We start from the raw sequence: 17,840 nt of genomic DNA, 5'->3' as shown, positions 1-17,840 counted from the left end.
AAGGAAGCAAGACCCAGGTTGGTTGGGGAAAGGGCTCCAAGGGAGGGGAGCCCCTGGCCAGGCCATCCTGCCCCTTAGCTGGGGGGAGCAGCTCACACTCTGGAGCTTGTGACAGGAAGGCTCAGGCGTTCTGGAACTGGGCTGGCCGTGCTTTAACCTGGGCATCACGAGGCTCCCAGCGGCATGCCTGCCCCCACTGAGCTCCCTTCTCCTGCTCTTCGACCCTTTGCCTCTCTGTTCTTCATCTATATCCTGCCCCCTTGATCTCGGTTCCTCCCCTCACCCAGCTAAGGTCTCCTCATCTAGCCTGGATGTCTGGTTGGCAGCGAAGGAGGTGGCCTGGACCAGCATCCTCGAGATAGACTTCCTCCTTCCGGAAGTAAGGGGACCCAGACCCCCGCTGTCATCGGCAGGACCGTCTCCCACCCACCCCCTTTTAGGGGTACAACACCTGGGCCATGTCATCGAGGGAGGGGACAGAGGATTCCAGAGTATTATACTCCCGAAGGCAGTTGTAGAGGCAGGAAATCGGGGACAGGATCACTGCCGGAGGCTTCCTGGGCTGGGAGAGGCAGAGATTGTGATTTGGGGTCCTGTACTGACCCCAACACGACAACAGGGGGCAGTTGAGATGCAGAAATGGCAGGGCTGCACCAGCTTGACAAACCTGACCCGGTCCAGGCCTGCCCCTGCAGGTGTCCCCTGGGGCGGACAGGCTGGGAAACCAAAGATGCTGAGAAAGACATCATCGGGGGATTGACCCCCATCCTCATCTTCCTGTTTGGGAGGGAGAAGTTAGGGGAAGATACTCAGGTGGTTTCCCCTCCCTTCCTAAGAAGCTGGGAGAACCTGCCTGGGCAGCATCTTGAAAGGGGGAATTGTCCTCCCAACCCAGCGCAGCGTCTGTACACTTGTGTGTGTGTGTGTGTGTGTGTGTGTGTGTGTGTGTGTGTGTGTGTACTTGTGGGGGGTCCACGTCCTCCACTCCAGCCTCTGCCCCTCCTCCACAGCCGATGCAGACACTCCCCCCACATTGCCTCTAAACCAACCCCAGGTGTCAACATCTGGCCCACATCTGTCTCTTTCATGTGACTGGACCTCCACCCCAGATTCCCCCCTCCCCCCTTCAGGGGGCTGTAGGGCAGGGCTCTGAGCTCAAGGCCTCCCCTGCCTCACAAAGCCCCCTGCCAGGGCTAGGGAACCAGGGCAGGGGAGGGAAGGCAACCCCATCCCAGAGGTGCCCCAGGCTATTGGCAGAGCCATCTGGAGCCGTTAGAAGCAGCTGCCGATGACTCATCTTCCACTGCCCCCACCCTACCACCTCAAACACACCGTGGGGCTGGGAACCAAGCACCCAGCCCCGTCTCCAGACCTCCGACCCCTCTCAGCCTGGCTCAAAAGCTCCTTCACACCAGTCCCCACCGTCCACAGAAGTCTATTCCGTCCCCCCACCCCACTCCCAATCATCCTCAGAGCCAGGACACTTCCCATTTTCTTTTATTTATATAAAACAATTGTTTTAAATATAATTTAAGAACCCCTCCAAGCACCAGTGTCTGTCTCTTGTTTCTACCACCACTGCCCCCCACACCTCCTCATGGACACAGCTTAGGGGTACTTGGGGGGGGCAGGGAAATGTCTGGGGTTGTGGCGTGACCAAGGCACTGTTCTGGAAACAGACACAACGATGGGTCCCTGTTTCAACTTGGGCAAAGGAGGCGATTATCAGGTCCCCTCTAACACAAAAAGTTACGACAAGGACGGTTAAAAAAAAAAAAAAAAGGGAAGGAAAAATAAAACCGAAAACAAAAAATAAAACTCAAAAACCTTCAATATGAAGGCAGCAGATGGGGGAGGGGCATTTACAAGGGAAAACCGAATTCGGTGGAGACAGCAGCAAGGTTGGGACATCCAAGTCCAATGATTTTGTCACTGGGCTATGACGCCCCTTCCTGCCTCACGACTCGCAGGCTAGTCCCCCCTTCTCTTTGGTCTGCAGGGCCGCTGCCCTTCAAGGTGAGGAGGGGCGCCTGGGGGCCCTAATTGGGGATCAGAAGGAGGCCGTGGGGATTGTGCCCAACCACCCCCGGGATGTTGGCAGATTCCGGCCACTTCTTTTCCTCTGGTCAGACCCAATCCCGAGGGAAGGGCTCCCACACCCTCAGTTTGGGGGTTCCCCGCTTGGGGAGCGTCTGATTTCTGCACTCCCATACGGCAGAATCCCCAAATCCCGTCTCTCCAAATGGCCAGCTCCCCGCCCCCATGGGTTCAAAGTGCAATCCAGTGGGGCCCGGGGATGGGAGCCTCTTGGGTCCCCACCCGATTCTGCCCCAGGAATAAGGGGAGCGGTGTCCCCAGCGTGGGAGTCCCTGCCGCTCCAGAGCTGGGGGGCCAGGCGAGGAGGCGCAGGTCAGTACTGGGGCGCTGGTGCTCCCGACCCTCCTGAGGCTCCTGGCTTGGCCTGGGACTTCATGTGCTGGACACTGGCCAGGATTTTTTTCTGATGTCCCGCCAGAGTGACTCCGATTCGGAGCAGGTCCCTGGGGAAGAATGAACAGCTAGGTGAGGACACTGGTTTCCCGCGGCGGCTCTCCTACCGAAACCCCATCCTCGCCTCGGGATTGTCCGCCAATCAGAATGGCCGACGGGGAAGGGGGCTGACGTCAATAGTTGCCAGTCAGTTTCCGGAGGATTTAAGAGCCTCCACAGTTCTGCGCAGCCGCAGTAAGGGGCGGGGCCAGGTACCCGCGGGGGTCGAGAAGCAGGAGGTGGGGCGGGCTGAGAGACAGAGAGAGAGAGAGAGAGAGAGAGGGAGAAAAAGAGCTGGGTGTGTGGAGAGGAAGGGGCGGGAGAGGACAAAAACAAACTGCTCCCAGCCCCATCCTGATGCGGGGAGACGGAGATAAGGAAAAAAGAAGAGGTGAGAAACGGAGAGCAAGAATCCGTGTCAGGGAACCCGTGTCAAGGCGAGGCTGGAGCAAGTCAGGGAGGAGGTGCCCAGATCTGGTGGGGCAGACTGGCCCGGGATCTGCCTCCCAGGGAGAGGGAGGGCCTCCTGGACCCTTTGTGTCTGGATTTATATTCCTTCTATTTCTGTGATTCAAACCTGGGGCAAGAAGAGTCGTTGGGAGAGAATGGAAAGGCAGAAAGGAGGACCAGGGAGAGGCCAGCTAGGGAAAACCAGTATTTGGGAGGTGTTGGAATCATAAAACCATTTAACATTAAAGCTGGAAAGGATCTCCAAAACCTAGTCCAACCTTCTCCTTTTATGGGTGGGAAAACATCCAGAGTTGACACGTCGTTAATGTGAGAGCAGGGTCTGGAATGTAGATAGATGCACAAAGATAGATACAGATTGCGAGGTGGGAGCGAGATGGCCCAGGGCTGAGATGGTGCAAGGGGGTGAGGCGGGCACAGCTGACCGGGAAGAATCCTGGGGCTCTCAGCCCCTGCAGCTGTTACTGCTTTGGCAGGGGAGGGGCTTTAGAAAACAGAGTTGGCACTAGGAGTTGACCCCAAAGGCCCCTGCTGAAACTGTGGGCCTGATTCTGGTCCCCAGGCACCACCCCTCCTGGCTGCTTGGCCCTCACCACCACCCCCACCTCCATCTCCTGCCACGACTTACTCAGTGGAGATCTGGCTGACCAGCTCGAAGGAGCCAAACCCAGCGGCTGCAAAACTTTCTTCGTATCTTCCCATCTTGATGGCTCGAAGCCACTCACCCACAGAGCCAAAAGCTGAGTAGTGAGGCTGCCGCTGATCCAGGAGGGGGTGCGAGGCCCTGGGAAGCAAGGATGGGGAGGACACACTGAGAACCAGCCTGTGTCAGGGTGGGGACGTAGAGCCCAGCCCTGGAGAGGTGGACAGGGACCATCCCACATACCACCAAAGGGACGGATACTTCTCGGGGGGAAGCGAGGTTCTCAGGGGATGGCAGAGTGCAGGAAAGAGGGCCCATCCTCTGGGGTCCTCACCCGCCATTCTCGCGGGCCACGATTTTGAGGCTGGCAGGGTTCCGGATCATCTTGTCGAGGGCACTGACCACCTGGGGGAAGCGGGGCCGCGCATTCCGGTCTTTCTGCCAACAGTCCAGCATAAGCTGATGCAGGGAGGTGGGGCAGTCTGGGGGCGGGGGCAACCGGTAGTCCTGTTCAATGGCATTGATCACCTGGAATGACAGGTAGAAGCACTGGGTAAGGACGTCAGGGAAAACGAGGCTGCCAAAGGACCCCAGGGAAATGGAGACTTAACAGACACTGGGATGGCTGCTACAGCCCCCCAGAAGGGCAAATCGGGGGGGTGCTCCTGGCCAGGGCCGAGGCCACTGGCTGTGGCTCAACGTCCCAGAAGGTCTTGAACTATGATCCAGACATGTAACTTCCCAAGGCTGCCCTCCATCACTGTGTCCTTCTGTGACCAGATAGACTGTATCAAACTCTTGGATACAGAGATCAGCTCGTCACAGTGCCACCCTCACCACCTCAAGGACCAAGCAGTGATGAGCTCTCTGAGAACCAACCCCCCCCCCCCACCGCCATATCCCAAGAGAGAGGACGTTCCAGGAAAGCTTGGTAGGACACTTACATCCTGATTGCTCATATCCCAGTATGGCCGTTCCCCAAATGACATGACCTCCCACATCACAATCCCATAGCTCCAGGCATCACTGGCAGATGTGAACTTGCGGAACGCAATGGCCTCAGGGGCTGTCCATCGGATGGGAATCTTTCCTCCCTAAAGATGGGGGAGGAAAAGGTGAGCTGAGGGACTCACAGGACTCAGGCATTCTGCCCCCCACCTTTGCGTTTCCCCCAGCTCAGGCCTCCTTTTTTTCTGGGACCCAAACACCCAGCTCCCCAATTCTGTTCTTTTCCTGGACACCTGGTAGCCAGGTTCCTTAAGTTGACCCCCCTGCCCCCACAAGGTCTACTCTTACATCCTGTCTTGGACCACAGCTGTCAATCCCTCAGCCTCCCAACTTTCCAACCTGCCCTGCTCACCTGGCCCTAAGAACCTAGTTCATATGCCTGTGCCCCAGCCTCACCAGAGAGCTCGTGTAGGTGGGATCAGAAGAGTTCTCCTCCAGGAATCGGGAGAGGCCAAAGTCTGAAACCTTGCAGACGAGGTTGCTGTTGACCAGGATGTTGCGGGCAGCCAGGTCTCGGTGGACGTAGCTCATCTCAGCAAGGTACCGCATGCCCGAAGCGATGCCCCGTAACATGCCCACGAGCTGGATGACGGTGAACTGGCCGTCGTTCAGCTGGAGATGGACATGGCGGGGGCGTGGTTAGGACAGCTCACCCACCGCTCCCCCTTCCTTCCATGTTCTAAACAGTATTTGTCCCTCCCAGACCCAACTCACAGACCCACCTGTAGGACAGGCCTGCTGACATCCCAGGTAAACCGCCCCCTTTCTTTTTTTTTTTAAAAAGAAATTTCTTTATTTTTATTTATTTTATTATTTTTGAATTTTATTATTTAAAATCTATAGACGGTTTAATTTATTTTATTTTTTGGTCTCGCATGCGGGATCTTAGTTCCCCGACCGGACCGGGGATCGAACCCAGGCCCCCTGCATTGGGAGTGCGGAGTCTTAACCACTGGACCGCCAGGGAAGTCCCTCCCTCCTTTCTTTTACCCTGAGTTCTCTCAGTTCTTACTATGGTATCGTGACACAATGCTTGTAATTGTCCTGCTCTCAAATATTCGCTTTCAGTCTCTCGTAATTAGATTGTAAGGAGATATTTTAAGATCTTCTTCCATTTAACCTAGTACAGTGCTTTACATCCAGGAAATACTCAACAAATGCTTTTGATCTACGTTCTCTTTATTTGACAGCAACAGAGCGCTGACAGTTACGAGTGTGCTCTGAAGCCACCCTTCTACAGGTGGAGATGCGTGCGTTGGTGCTGATCTTGCCACAGTCCCGCTCAGCCCTCTTGGACCAACTGTATGCCGGATGCAAGAGAACAGTGAGGAATCAGGTGTGATCAGTGACCACAGCACCAAAACCAAGGTCTAAAGCCCGACCTTGAGCTTTATAGAGCTGGCTCTCACCAGGTAAGCCAACCAGTCACAGACAGTTACCTCAGCCCATCCTCTGGGTTCAGCTAGCACGCAGGGAACCCTCGGCAGCCCTCCAGGGCCAGCAACACAAGAGTTCAGAAACCGACTTCTGAATCCATCCTCCAAGCCTGCACCCACCCCACGCCTCGCATCTCAGTTGGTGGACTCACTTCCAGACGCTCAGGGTAGGGACCTCGGAGTCTCCCGCATCCAAGGCTTACAATCCATCAGCAAGTTCTGCCGGCTTTGCCTCCAAAACGCACCCCAAACCAACCACTTCTGCGCATTCACTGCAGCCCCCATGGCCTGAATGATGCCAGTCGTCTCATCGGCTCCTATCCCCCAGCATCCGTCGGAGGGATCTCCTTAAATCACCCCCCTCTCCTGCTGAAAAGCTTCCCCTCAGACTTCTCATCACATCCAAATTTCTAAGGTCACGAGGCCCAGCCGCCAACCACAACGTGATCCACTATCGCTCCTCTGCTGACCTGGTTCAGCTTCACCGGCCTTTCTGCTTCTTAAACAGGCTGGGGTCCTGCCCACCCTGGGTCGCTACTCTCTGCCCCCGACACGCTTCCCCCCCACCTTCTCATGGCTGGCTTTCTCATCTACCCAAACGTCATCTCCTCTAAGATAGACCCCCTTCCCTTTCCTGCAACCGGACAATGGAACAGACTCCCGTATCCACAAGGGAGGGTCAGGCCATCCTGGCACTGCTCCAGGGTCTGCCTCAGCATCCCTCGTGCTGGGAGCCGGGTAGCCTGTGTCTCCTGGTGCGGTGCCACGGGAAGTACACAGCTCCCCCTGATGTGGGCTGGCCACAGACGTTTAATTTTGAACTTATCACAACATTAGACATTGCTTCCCTTACAGGAAACACAGAGAAACAAGCTAGATGACCCCACAAGGAAGAATCCGATAAATCCAGAAGATAAGACATTCAAGTGGACAAGTGGCCCAGCCCTTCAGTGTATCAGAACCCCAACAAGGGACTGTCCTGGATGTAGAAAAGGCTCAAAACAATAATCACAGGTGCAATGCTTGATCCTGAACTGGATGCTGGGACATTTTGGGGACAACTAGAGAAATATGAGCATCAAGTGGGCATTAGGTGATACCAAGGAATTGTTGTAATTCTGTTAAATGCAATGTTACTTTGCTATGTAGAAAAACGTTCTGGGGGCTTCCCTGGTGGTCTAATGGTTAAGACGCTGCCCTTCCACTGCAGGGGAAGCGGCTTCGATCCCCGGTCAGGGAAATTCCGCATGCCGCGTGGAGCGGCCAAAAAAAAAAAAAGTTTTGGTTTTTTACAGAAGATGCATGTTAAAGTTTAAAAAATAATAAAATTGCATACAATTTTGTTAAGGTAGCAAAAATGAGCTCTTCTCTCTCATTTCTATGATCCTGTTTAATTTTTTTCATATCTGAAATCTTGTTTGCTTTTTGTAAAACCTTGTTTGTACTTGTTAATCTTCAGTCTCCCCCATTACGCCACCAGCTCTCCAAGAGCAGAGATGTTCACGGCTCTATCTCCCGAGGCCCAGTACAGTGGCTGGTACACAACGAGGCGCTCAGTAAATATTTGTCACGAGGACAGATGACAACCCCTCCTTATCCCAGGGTCAGCCGGCCCCACAGGGAGACCAATCCCAGGACTCAACCTTCCCTGGTGGAGAACGAAGGGTAGAGGGGCAGGGACGCGGGACCCACCGTCTGTCCCGGGTTCTGAGCTCCTTGGCTGCACTGCGGGAGCACAGGGTGGGTGCGGAAAGCTGGGAGCAGGGGGTCTCACCCTCAGGAAGGAGTCCAGGGCGCCGTTCTCCATGAACTCGGTGAGAATCATGACGGGCACGCTGTTGGTGACCACGCCCTCCAGGCGGATGATGTTGGGGTGCTCGAACTGGCCCATGATGGAGGCCTCGCTCAGGAACTCCCGCCGCTGCCGCTCTGTGTAGCCGCCCTTCAGGGTCTTGATGGCCACGCAGCTCTCCTTCTTCCCGGGGGCCTTCAGCCGCCCCCGGCACACCTCCCCAAACTCGCCTTCAGGAAGGAGGCCGAGGGTCAGCTCTCCTCCCCCGCCCCCCCTGCCCCGCCCCGAGGTCCGGCCCTGCAGTCCCTCCCCGCCCCCCCCCCCCCACCCGGGCACCCAGGCGTCTTCCTCTCACCTGCGCCGATCACCTCTTCAATCTTGACATAGGAGACATCGATCTCTTTTGCAAATTCCCTCACAGCCTCATTAGGGTCTTCGTAAGTGAAGGGGTCAATGTAGACCTTAGTACCTGAGGAATCACGTGGGGCTCGTTAGCCACCACTGCATTCAGATGCCCTGGTCCCTGGCTCACAGCTCTCGCCCCAGCCCTATCTCCTCCAGGATGGGCCTACCCACCGTGCCCAATGAGATACTGTCCGTGTTTGTCTGAGTATTCAGCTTCTCTCCCGTTGCTCTGCTTCCTGTAGCCGATGGGAAAGAAGAGGTAAACTGAGTCACACGTCTCGATGTTCCCAGAGGGGAAGGATGGGAATCAGAGAAGATTCCAGGTGAAAACAGGCTCCCGGGGCACCGGGGGAGGCTTGCCCTGGAGCAAGAGGGCGGGTGGCCAGCTACACGGGGCTTCGCGGGGGCCTCCAGGTGCCCAGAGCCCTCACCTGAGGCAGAGAACAGCGATGACGATGACCACGAGGACCAGCACCACGCCCACGACCGCCGTGCCAGCAATCAGGGCCAGCTGCTCCCGCCAGCTCTCGTTCTCTGGAGAAGAACTGGTGATCAGGGGGACCCGGCGGGCCCGTGGGCTCCACCCAAGTCCCTCAGGGCAAGCAAGGAAGTTTCCCAGCCTTGGTGGGTTTGATTTTGTTCTGTTATAAATACTGGTAACCACAAAAAAAGTCCCACTTGAACAGAAGGTTCCAAAGGCTAAAAATGAAAAGGTTCGTAGCCAAAACGTGGAAATAACCCAAATGTCCATCAACGGATGAATGGATAAATAAAATATGCCACAGCCATTCAATGGAGTATTTTTCAGCCACGAGACGGAATGAAGTCCTGATATGTTCTACAACACGGATGAACCTTGAAAACATTTTGCCATGTAAAAGAAGAAGCCAGTCACAAAAGACCGTATTGTATGACTGCATTTGTATGAAAGGTCCAGAACAGGCAAACTACAGAGACAAAAAGTAGACTAGTGTTTGCCAGGGGCTGGGAGGTAATGGAAGAGTTATAAGCATCTCTTTTTGAGGTGCTGAAATGTTCTAAAATTAATTGCAGTGATGGTTGCACAACTCCGTGAATATATTACAAGTCAATGAATTATACATTTTAAATGGGTGAATCATGGTGTGTGAGTCATATCTCAATAAAATTGTTAAAAAAAATTAAAAGGTTTAGAAAACCATTGGGCCAGCATACAAAAACTATCAAAGTGTCACCTCAGTTAATCCTTGGAGCCCTGTGAGAGAGACCTCATATTTCCATTTTTTTGGATGAGAGAGCTGGGGCTCAGGGGTCAAGTTTTTGCTAAAGGTCACATAGCTGGAGAGCCACTGAGCTGGCCTTCACACCCAGCTGTTGGTTTTGGTTTCTACATCTTATCCCCAGGCCAAAATGCCTCGTGGTTGAGAGAAAGAGAAGCATGGGGCTGTGGCTTTGGGGGTCCTGAGGGCAGAGCCAAGGCCTCCCGCCTGGTGGGGGACAGCCAACCCCACCCGCATCCTGCCCCCCGGGCTCACCGTCCAGCTGGGTCTGGCTGTGGTGCTCCTGGCCGAAGGGCCCGTAGCCAGCCTCGGAGCGCGCCCGCACCTGGACCAGGTAGCTGGCTCCCCGCTTCAGTCCCCGCAGCTCTGCCCGGTTCTCCGATGTCTTCAGGAACCGCACGCTGCTGGGGCCCTCTGCGCCCTGTTCAGGAGAGGGGACTGGCCGTGAGCCAGGACCCCCAGATTCCACTGCTCTCTCTGCCTCCCCCTGCCCTGGGCCTCCATCCCTAGCATCTCTGTCCTGTTGAGTGGCAGGTGCGGCCTTTGTGCTCACTTATGTATGCACTGTGCCTTGTGCTTTGCATTAATTATATCATTTAATCCTTGTAGCGCTTCTGTGGGATAGATTCCATTATCCTAAGCATTTTTTGGGGGTGGGGGGGCCTCGCCGCGTGGCTTGCGGGATCTTAGTTCCCCGACCAGGGATCGAACCCATGCCCCCTGCAGTGGAAGCACAGAGTCTTAACCACTGGACCGCCAGGGAAGTCCTATCCTAAGCATTTTACAATGAGGATATTAAGCTCAGAGAGGCCAAGGGGTTGACACAAGGTCACTTAGCTAGTATGTGGCAGATGGCTGCAATTCAGGCGTCCTGGTCCCTGGAGCGGGTCGCGCTGCCCACCCCCACCCCTGGGGCGGGGCCTGGTCTCACCTTCTCGTGGTACTTGACCTCGTAGTCCAGCACTGCCCCGCTGGGTGCCCGGGGAACAGCCCATGCCAGGCTCAAGCTGCTGGGTGATGACCGAGTCACCCTGATGTCGGACACTGGGGGCGGCACTGCGAGAGACAGACACCTTGGGGCCCTTGATCGTGGCAGGTCTGTCTCTCATCTTTCCCAGCTCCTCCTCTACTGGCCACACTTGTCTCGGTCCCCCAGCTGTTTCCGGAATTCCTTCTGGCTCTCTCTGCCCTGCCCTGAACTCTCCAGTCCACCTTTGCATCCTTTTAATTCTCTTTCTGCCTCTTGCCCCAAAGGCCTTGACCCGCTATATTTCCTGGGGACCCCACTCCCCAGCTGCTGCCTTTTCCTCCTCAGGCCTTTAGACTGTCCATATCCCTCGCGAGCCTTTCCCACCAATGCCTCTCCCATCTGACCACAGGCTGCCCTCTGCCCCCAGTCCCCAGTCTCACCCTCACGGTCAGTGGTGACATTCACAGCCTCAAATGGAACTGGCCCGCTGGCTAAGGAGGACACCCCGTTCACGGCGGTGACCTCGAAGGTATAGGTGAAGTCAGGACGCAACCCACGAATGGCCACCCAGGGCTCCACCAGGTCCCGGGGGCCGGGGTCGAAGGTCAGGTCTCCCCCGCAGGGCGTGCAGGAGCCGCCGGGGCGGCACTCCCGGCACCGGAGCGCGTAGGTGAGGTCCTCTCGGCCTCCCGACTCGAGGGGGGCGCTCCATTCCAGGCGCAGGGAGGAGCCGTTCAGGCGGGGAACCACGCTTCTCGGGGCGGACGGAGGGGCTGCAGGAGACCAGGACGTCAGGCAGAGGCTGAGCAGACGGGCAGGGGACGGGCAGGCAGCCACACTGACGTCTTGTCTTGGCCGGGCACCAGGCCAGGGTCAAGAGGAGGAAGGTGTGGGAGGACGGGACTGGGGTCGGGGGTCCACCCCAGGGGTCACTGGCCACTTACTGGTACAGGGTGCACCTCGGGGGTCTGTGCGGGCCCGGAAGTACCCGATGCGACACTGGCAGACGGGTGAGCCAATGGTGTTGGAGTGGCTGTTGGCTGGGCAAGGCTGGCAGGACCCCTCCCCAGACAGGGGCTTGAAGGTGCCCTGAGCACAGGCTGCAAGAAAGCGTCCATCAGAAACTTGCATCAGAGACATTCAGCAGTAGGGTGGGGGCGAATGGGGACCAAAAAAGGACATTCGGCAGCTATTGAAGTTGCATGAGGTGCAAAACGGAGAGCAGGGAGGGAGGAGCTCAGAAACCTCGCCTCTAAGAGGAGGAGACCTCCCTCCAGACCAGGGGTCTGAACCCTGACGTGTACCCCCGGCCACTCCATGGCAGCCTGGCGAAACCCAGACCCCTGCTCAGAAGAATGATTTTAAATGCACACCACAAAATACACAGATTACCAAGAAAACCAAATAACTGAAAATACAGTGATCAAAACATGAAGAATCTTTGCAACACAGCAATGTGTGTGTTTCTCTACTAACAAGATACAGCGGCAAGGCTGACAGGCAAGGAAATACTGAAGTCACGATGAGCGAAAAACAACATTTTGCCATTCTTGCGTCATCTCTAATGGGCTGTGAAAACACCTAGGATTTGAATGGGGCCCAAGTCTCAGGTCCTGCTCCGACCGCTGGGCTGTGGCTGACACTCCGTAAGAGGAGTGGCCAATTTCAGGTAAAGATGAGTGCAAAGAAATGGTCATTTTTCTTCCCTTCCACCAAAGTTCACAGATCCCCTACATTCTATCTACAAAACCCAGGTTAAGAAACTCTGCTCTGGAGAAAAGGCTACGTGAGAATTCAATATCAGTAAATTAGATGAAACCATAATGAACAATACTACAGACCATGAAGGCTTTGTCCTCTGAGTCCAATAAGGTCCCCCAGCCCTGAGGACAGTCCCACAGCCCAGGAAGGAATTGGACATAGTTAGAAGGATGAGTGTGGAAATGATGGAGAGCTCAGAACTGTGCTGGGGGCTCTGAAAACACGCCCTCCAGTAACTGAGTGCCCAGGAGAATAAAGAACTTTTAGGGCTTCCCTGGTGGCGCAGTGGTTGAGAATCTGCCTGCCAATGCAGGGGACACGGGTTCGAGCCCTGGTCTGGGAAGATCCCACATGCCGCGGAGCAACTAGGCCCGTGAGCCACAACTACTGAGCCTGCGTGTCTGGAGCCTGTGCTCCGCAACAAGAGAGGCCGCGATAGTGAGAGGCCCGTGCACTGCAATGAAGAGTGGCCCCCGCTTGCCGCAACTAGAGAAAGCCCTCGCACAGAAACGAAGACCCAACACAGCCAAAAATAAATAAATAAATAAATAAAATAAAAAATAAGAAGTGGGTCCAAGAGCAGGGTACCAGCCAGCGCCTCCCGCAGAGATGGGCAAGCTTTGTGGGGGAAGTGCTGGTCCTCACCTCGGCACCTGGTATTCCCCTCGGCGGCCTCAAACCCTGGAGCGCAGCTGCAGCCCGTGACCGGCTGCTCAGCCCACTGGCCATCCTCCCGGCAGTAGAGGCTCGGGCTGGGGCCGGGGGCGGGCACGGCATCGGCCACGCAGCTCCCCGCCACGGGCACCACCAGCTCACGAGGCACGGTCTCCGGGAAGCGGGTGAGGTTCACGGTCAGCTGGGCGCACTTTTTATAGAAGAGGTGCAGGGACAGCAGGGCCATGCAGGCGCCCTGGTCCTGGAAGGCCAGATAGAAGCCAGCCTTGGTGAGCGGGCCCAGACGCAGCGTCTTGACGTTCACCTTCCCGGTGGCCTCGGCCCCGGGGCGCTTCCGGGTCAGGTGCTCAGCAGCCACTGTGTCCACCTGCCAGGTTGGGGAAGAGACTCACTGCCGCTGTCCTCCACTCCCCCAGGACCCCGCTGGACTGTCTTCTTCCCAGCTCACCCTCTCCCTGACCTGCCTGGCTCCTGTTCCAGAACCTTCTCTCCACCTTTCCCAACGTACGCTTTCCTGCAGGCCCCAACATTGTCCATTAACACCCGCCGAGCTCCTGTGATGCATCCAGCCTCTGTCCTGCACCCCCTTTCTGTGCATTCACTCATCCTACAGACACTTATCAACATCTACTCTGTGCCAGGCCCTGGACTCCACGCCAAGGAAACAGAAATGAAGGAAACGCTGATAAGCTAATGATAAATTAAAAGTACGATGAGTGCTACGGCAGGCGGGACCCCAGGGCAGGGCACATCAGCAAAGGCGTCCCAGGGGGCACCTCGGAACTGGAAGTTACAAGACGAGGAGTTGGGTGGGAAAGGCAAAGAGAAGGCATGCCAGGGTGAGGCATCAGCTGGTGCAAAGGCAGGGGGCTGTAAAGGGGCGAAGTGTACTCAGAGAGAGGAAGTGTAGGGGGGCCCCAGCACATGGAGTAGAGCGGCTGTTCCACCTAGCAGACCACCCTCTTCCCTCCTCAGACCCAGGCCTCCTGCTTCTAGCCCCCAGCACCTCTAGACCATAGGCCGGCCCCGGACCCCACCTTGGCCTGGGGCACCTGGGTACCTTGATGTAGGGGTTCTCCATCCAGGCTGGCGTGTGGGCCGTGGCCGTGTCCGCGTCGCTCTCGAAGTAGAAGACGGTGAAGGTCTCCTTGCAGGAGCGGCCAGCCCGCGGCAGGGAGAGGCACTCCAGCATGGTGAAGCGCAGCGTGGCGTACACGTGCACGGCGCCCCGGCGGGGCACCCAGCCCGTGCGCAGCCAGTGGGCCAGGCCCGGGGCCCGCTGCACGTCACACACCTCGTAGGTCCGAACGCTGTGCTGTTCCTCATCTAGGCCGCTCAGCTCCTCCCACTGCGGGGAGAAGGGTGGTCAGCCTGGGGGCTGCTAAGCGGGTGGGCGAAGGTCAGTGCCATAAAGCCACGAGGGGCTGGGGGGACCCCCGGAGAGCAAGGGCTCAGAGGATACCTGCTTCGGCTGCTGCGATGGCTGTGTGTGTGTGTGTGTGTGTGTGTGTGTGGTGTGTGTGTGGGTGTGTGTGTGTGTGTGTGTGTGGCCTGGGAAGCAGGAGCACAGGTGGCCCCCCTCCCTCGGTTTCCCTCCAAGCCCCAGCTCTTACCTGTCCCTCCACCTGAGGGAATGTCACCCACTTCAGATCGGCAGTTTCCAATTTTGTGTTCAGTAGGGTCTCTAAGACAGACAGACAGACAGAGTCAGTCAGCACTTGGGAGAGACACCAGGAAGCCCAGATCCCTGGGAGCTGAGACAGACAGACAGGCCGAGGAGGGGAGCAAGCCCTGCCCTCTGCCCCCCCAGCAAGCCCAGATTTCCAGCCTCTTTTCTGAGTGCCAGCCCCGCCCCTGACAGCTGACAGGCACGGAGCTGACCCTCGGGACTCCCAGATCTAGGCCTCTGTGAACTGCTGTGCCCCAGAGGAGAAGGGGAGACACAGATGCTGAAAGGGGAAAAAGGCAAACAGCTCAGAAAGGGCTAAACTAGAGCCCAGACCTGACCCTGACCCCGAGGTGGGGTACAGGGACACCCCTCCCGCCAGGGCCTGCCTCAGCCTCTGCAGTCCGTTCCCAAATCCAAAGGAGGTGCTGCCTCCATCCCCACAACTCTGCTCCTCTTCCAAGTCCCCAGCCCCCTTCAGACCAAACACCCCAGCCCTTCAGATCCTTGAAGGTGGTGCTGACCTCCTGAGGCCCAGCCCTGACCCCCCACTCCCTCCCCACCGGCTAGCTGCCCTCGGAGGAGGAAGTGCTGGAGGCCAGGATGCTTGGGTTCCTGCCCTTGGCCCCTGTCTGCAGAGGCCTCACATCTGGATTTGGTTATGGGAAGGAAAAGGGGAGGAGATTTTAGGAGTGTGTGTATGGGGGGGTGAGCACACCTGGCTCTGCTCTGGTCTCTCTCTGGGGAGGGGAGGGGCGGGGCTCTGGCGGAAGGTGGGGATTAGGAGAAACTGCACAGTACCCCGCCGCCCCCCCACCCACCCCCGGCTGAGGAGGGTGGAGGGAGGGCAGGGGAATCCTCTCGGAGATGTGTGGGTGGGGTGCTGCAGGACTGCCCTGAGAGGAGCCGAGAGGGGGCCCCCAGGGGAGCCAGCAGCACACCTGGGACCAGGGTCCCCCTCCCTGGTGGGAGCTGCAGGAGAGAAGGGAAGGCAGGTGGGTGGGGCAGCCTCCTCCCAGGGACCAGGTGATGTCCATGGAGGGCAAGGGGTCAGGCGGGACCCCGGCCAGGCAGCTGGGGGTGAGGCCTGGGCCCCCATGGATGGCGGGAGACAGCCCAGCACGCTGGGGACAGGATGCCCGGGTTCTGGGAAGGGGGTGGATAGAGGCTGCCGTCTCCACCCTCCATTGTTCCAGACTGGATAGTGTTTTCCTGTCTCCAATTTACACACTGTCTCTGTTTCAGGCTGTCCCGGGCGCTCTGAGCGGCTCACTTTCTCTCACCCTCTCTCCGTCTTGCCGGCCTCCCTCTCTCTTTGATCTGTCACTTCTTTTGCCTCTCACCTCTCTCTCCCGCTCTCCGTCCACCTCCATTTCTCTTTCTGATTGTCACTCTGCTTTCTGTCTCCCACCTTTCACCATCCCTGGGGCACAGAGCCTTGGATAAAAGACTGAACTCTTGTCTCAGTCTCCTCATCTGTAAAATGGGAGCAACAGTACATCCCACCCACAGGGTTGTTGGAACCGTGAAAACATAAAGCACTCAGCATGGGCCTCGGGCTCGGAAAGCACTTAGGTAACAGAAATTAGAAGTTACTCCCTGTTCCTCTTTGCATCTTTCTTTCCCTCTCACCACACGTCATCCCGACGGGTTTTCTCCCTGCTTTACCTTCCCCTCTTTCTCCCACAGTTCTTTCCCCATCTTTCCCCGAGCCCAGCAAGTCTCTCCTCTTCCCCCACACCCAGCCTTTGATCCCCAGCCCAGAGCAGCACTGCCCAGCCTGGGGGAGAGGGGTTTCTAACTGCCTTTGATTCCTCCTCCTCAGTAGCCCCCCATGGCCCACTCCCCAGAGACCCCTTTGATTCCAGGCAGTGAAGGAGGGGAAGGAGGCAGCTCATTGAAAGGAGATTAGGGCCATGGGAGGAGGGTTTATAGGGCTCTTGGCTCCCCCTCTAGGGGTTGGGGGGAGGGCAGAGACTCATGGATAAAGTAACATTTTGGCGCGGGGTGGGGGGAGATGCAGAAAAAATAGACGTTTAAGAGAGACAAGTAGACAGTAGTTAAGCTGAGTTCAGGGGACACGAGGGCTGTGTAGGTCAGTTTCTGCCGGCCTAGGGTTAGAGGAAAGGACTCTGGTGGGATTGGGGCAGGGTCTAGACAGCATTTAAAGGGCTGGGGTGCAGCTTGGGGAAACCAGGGAAGGGGCCTCCCTGGCGCAGGGGCCGTGGCTTTGGGAGAGATTTGGAGGTTTGGAGTGTGAGTGTGGAAGGTGGCCATCCCCACAGTGGTGTGTAGAATTGTAGGGTCAAGGTGTGAATGCTCCGGAATGGGGGGGCGGGGGTAGTTTTATGGCCTAGCACAAAGTTCTGCCTTGTCCTCTTGTTCTTCCAGAAATGTTTCCTCCTGTTTGGCAGAGGTGGGAGGAGGGACAGAAACTTTGGAGAGAGTTTTGAAGATTGGAGCAGAGAGAAAAGGAAAGGCTGCCAAGGGCGTCTGGAGTCAGGAGTAAGAGTGTGGGGAGCCGGGACCGGGGCATGTCCCGGGACGGAGCTCGCCTCCATCTCTTTCCCAAACAAAAGAAAACTCCACTCCCCGCTGGGCCGCCTCCTCCCCGCCCCCCTCCCGGGCTAGCACTATTGGTCCAGAGCGTTCGCTGTTGGGGTGCCGGGTTTGGGGGAGACAGATGTCGGCCCTTCCACCCCGAGGCCCATCTTCGGGGGGCCCCAGAAGTGGCGGGGTGACTCCAAGGAAACTCACCTTCTAAAGCGGCTACAAGCGAAGCCCAGCAGAGCAGAGCCCGGAGCTCCATGGCGCCGCCTCACTCTGGTTGGATCCGATCCGAGTTTGGGGGGCGCTAGCCCCCCCAGGTCTAAACCCCCCCCCGAGCGGGTGGACGTCGACTCCCCGCGCTGAACTCGGTCGGGGCCCTCAGCGCGGGCCCATGCGGGCGCGCCGGGCACCCGGTGGCGGCGCCCAGGTGTGGCCCCGCGTCCCAGCCGCGCGCGCAGACGGGAGGGCGGGGGGCGTCCTGGCAGCGGCCGCGCCGGGCGCGAGCAGAGCAAGACGTGGCTGGAATCGGTGTCCCTCCGGGGCCTCGGGGTCCCTCCCCCCCCCCCGGTGGCTGGGGGTGGGCCGGCCGCTCGCGGTCTCCCCCCCTCCCTGGAGTGGCGCTGCTCGCGCCGCCGGGCCGAGTGCGCTCCGCGCCGGCGGGGAGGGTGGGAGCGGAGC

General features: G+C 57.5%; 1 protein-coding gene across 1 annotated transcript; it reads right to left on the bottom strand.

Annotated features, from left to right (window-relative positions):
- Positions 1–1,491: 1,491 nt before the first annotated feature.
- On the bottom strand, positions 1,492–17,840 carry EPHB4 (EPH receptor B4). Its single transcript, XM_068565502.1, has 17 exons — positions 17,370–17,840; positions 14,560–14,630; positions 14,007–14,294; positions 12,917–13,313; positions 11,455–11,610; positions 10,951–11,283; positions 10,472–10,596; positions 9,796–9,961; positions 8,713–8,815; positions 8,453–8,517; positions 8,232–8,345; positions 7,859–8,106; positions 5,045–5,260; positions 4,585–4,734; positions 3,975–4,168; positions 3,626–3,781; positions 1,492–2,540 (listed from the first exon to the last, which is right to left on the bottom strand). Exons 1-17 carry the CDS (start codon positions 17,419–17,421, stop codon positions 2,411–2,413), a joined length of 2,964 nt encoding a protein of 987 aa, XP_068421603.1. The 5' UTR covers positions 17,422–17,840; the 3' UTR covers positions 1,492–2,410.

Source organism: Eschrichtius robustus, chromosome 16 (assembly GCF_028021215.1).
Source record: "Eschrichtius robustus isolate mEscRob2 chromosome 16, mEscRob2.pri, whole genome shotgun sequence".
Classification (NCBI taxonomy): Eukaryota; Metazoa; Chordata; class Mammalia; order Artiodactyla; family Eschrichtiidae; genus Eschrichtius; species Eschrichtius robustus.
This window is presented reverse-complemented; position numbering and strand designations above follow the sequence as displayed.